At 63.1% G+C, this 2,195-nt stretch overlaps 1 protein-coding gene across 1 annotated transcript in view; it reads left to right on the forward strand.

The window, feature by feature from the left end:
• The first annotated feature begins 13 nt into the window (after positions 1-13).
• Positions 14-2,195, forward strand: part of LOC103902256 (sacsin-like) — a 15,376-nt gene continuing 13,194 nt past the window's right edge. Inside the window, exons 1-5 of the mRNA XM_019473120.1 lie at positions 14-36; positions 490-577; positions 777-879; positions 1,181-1,327; positions 1,699-2,188. Coding sequence (XP_019328665.1) covers positions 14-36; positions 490-577; positions 777-879; positions 1,181-1,327; positions 1,699-2,188 — 851 coding nt within the window. The remainder of the gene's footprint in view (positions 37-489; positions 578-776; positions 880-1,180; positions 1,328-1,698; positions 2,189-2,195) is intronic.

Genomic DNA, 2,195 nt, shown 5'->3' on the forward strand with positions numbered 1-2,195 from the left:
TGCAGTGTCCATCATGGCCCTCAAGCAGCCAAATGTGTGAGTGGGGCTGGGCAGTGGGGGGGCCAATAGGGTGTTACTCGGGTTTTATGGGAGGACATGGGGGATGGCTGGAGGGTTCCAGGGGTCTCTGGGGGCTATTGGTGGGACTGGGGGCTCAGGTGTTAGTGGGGAGACCTGAAGGGTTACTGAGGAAGGTGGGGATTATGGGGGGGCTCAGGGCTTGCTGGGGGTTGTGGGGGGGGTGAGGGGCTGCTGGGGGGATATGGGGAAGTTTCAGGGTTGCTGGAGCATCCCAGGAAGAGATGGGGCCTTGGGGAGGTGGGGGGTGGTCCTTGGAGGTGATTGTTTCGGTGGGTCCCGGGACGAGATAGGGTCCTTGACCCCCCAAGGAGGGGGACATCCTGGGGAATCCAAGGAGGACATGGGGGTCCTGGTTACCCATGGAGGCCAGCCCTCCCCCTGCCCTCACACCTTCTCTCTGCTTTGCAGGGAGGCCTTCTGTCAGCGGGCACCCATCTTCCTTGACTACCTGCACAGCATCCTGCAGAAGTACCCCGATGGGGGGCAGATCCTCAAGGTGAGACCCCCAGGGAACCCAGCCATCTGGGCTCTCTTGCCCAGCTGGGCAGACAGACCGCAGGCAGCTGAGGTGGGTGGTGGTCCTTACCCACGACCAGCCCCTGGACCTTGCTGGGCAGCTGGGAAAGCAGGCCAGTGCTTTTCTCTGGGGGCTGGGGGGGGGCCCCAGGTGTCCGGGCACTGATCCCTGAACCCAGGAGCTGGTGCAGAATGCGGACGACGCTGGCGCTAACGAGGTCGTGTTTGTGTCCGACGAGCGGGAGTTTGATGTCACCAGAGGAGGGCTGGAGGGCACCCAGGGTGAGAGGCGCTACGGGCACTAGGGGAGTCTGGATGAAGTGCAGGGGTGGCACTGGCAGGTACTGGGAGGGATTGGGGGATACTGGTGAAGAATTGAAGGTGGATCAGAGTGGACTGGGGGAACTGGAACCAATGAGGTGTTCTGGGATGTGTTGGGGGCACTGAGGGTACTGGGAGGACTCAGTACTGGGGGCACTGAGGGGGATTTGGTGGGACTGGAGATTGTGGGGACACTGAATGTGGGTTGCAATCCCCCCTGCATGTCCCAAGACTCCCCTAACCCATGGTCCTGACCCCCCAGGCCCAGCCCTCCTGGCCTACAATGATGCCCTGATGTCCCCCCGGGACTGGACAGGGCTCCTGCACCCAGGGGTGTCGCACAAGCGGAAGGACCCCAGCACTGTGGGGCGCTTTGGCCTGGGCTTCACCTCTGTCTACCACCTCACTGGTGAGCAGCACTGGGGGCCTCAACTGGAATTGAACTGGGGACATGGGTTGTACTGGAGGCACTGAACTACAGGTGCTGGGGAGTACTGGGAAGCACTGAGGGGGTGCAAAATGGAGGCCTGTGTCTGAAGTGAGGAAACCTGAAGCACCAGGAGGCCTTGGGGGAGGCTGGGTGGCAATGGAGGGCAGGGCTGCAGGGGCAAGCTGAGGGAGGACTGATGAACTGGGATTAAGCTTGGGATCATGGGAGGCACTGTGGGGTTGAACTTGAGGGTACTGGGTAGGCACTTGGGGCACTGATGGATTGGGACGATCTGGGGAGGCAGTGGTGTTCATGCCATCCCTGTGGCCTCATGGGTCCCATGTCCCCAGACCTGCCAGGTGTGCTGAGTCCCCCATCCTTGGGGGTGCTGGACCCCGAATGCCGGGTGCTGCCAGGTGCCGGTGCCCGCTGGGACGTCTCTGCAGCCCAGGACCTTCCTGGCCTTTTTGAGCCCTTCTGGGCTGGGCTGGAAGCTGTCGGACAGCACCGTGGCTCTGCCCAGGGCACCCTCTTCCGCTTCCCCCTCCGCCGGCAGCCCTCAGGAATCTCTGCAGGGGTCTCCGATCCTGAGCGCCTCCGTAGCCTTCTCCAGACCTTCCTCACCGAGGCCCCTCTTGCCCTCCTCTTCCTCCGCCATGTCCGCCGTGTGGCCCTGTACCACGTGGCCCCTGATGGGGTCCAGACCCTCATAGGGACCCTTGTGGCATCCTTTCAGCCTCTCCCTGTCCCAGGGCCGTCAGGGGATGAGGGGCTGAGTCTGGCATGGTGCCTGGTGGCCCTGCACGGGGATGGGGTGGGGGATGGGAGCGAGTGGCTGGTGGCCACG

Source organism: Aptenodytes forsteri, unplaced genomic scaffold (genome assembly GCF_000699145.1).
Source record: "Aptenodytes forsteri isolate BGI_AS27 unplaced genomic scaffold, ASM69914v1 Scaffold38, whole genome shotgun sequence".
Classification (NCBI taxonomy): domain Eukaryota; kingdom Metazoa; phylum Chordata; class Aves; order Sphenisciformes; family Spheniscidae; genus Aptenodytes; species Aptenodytes forsteri.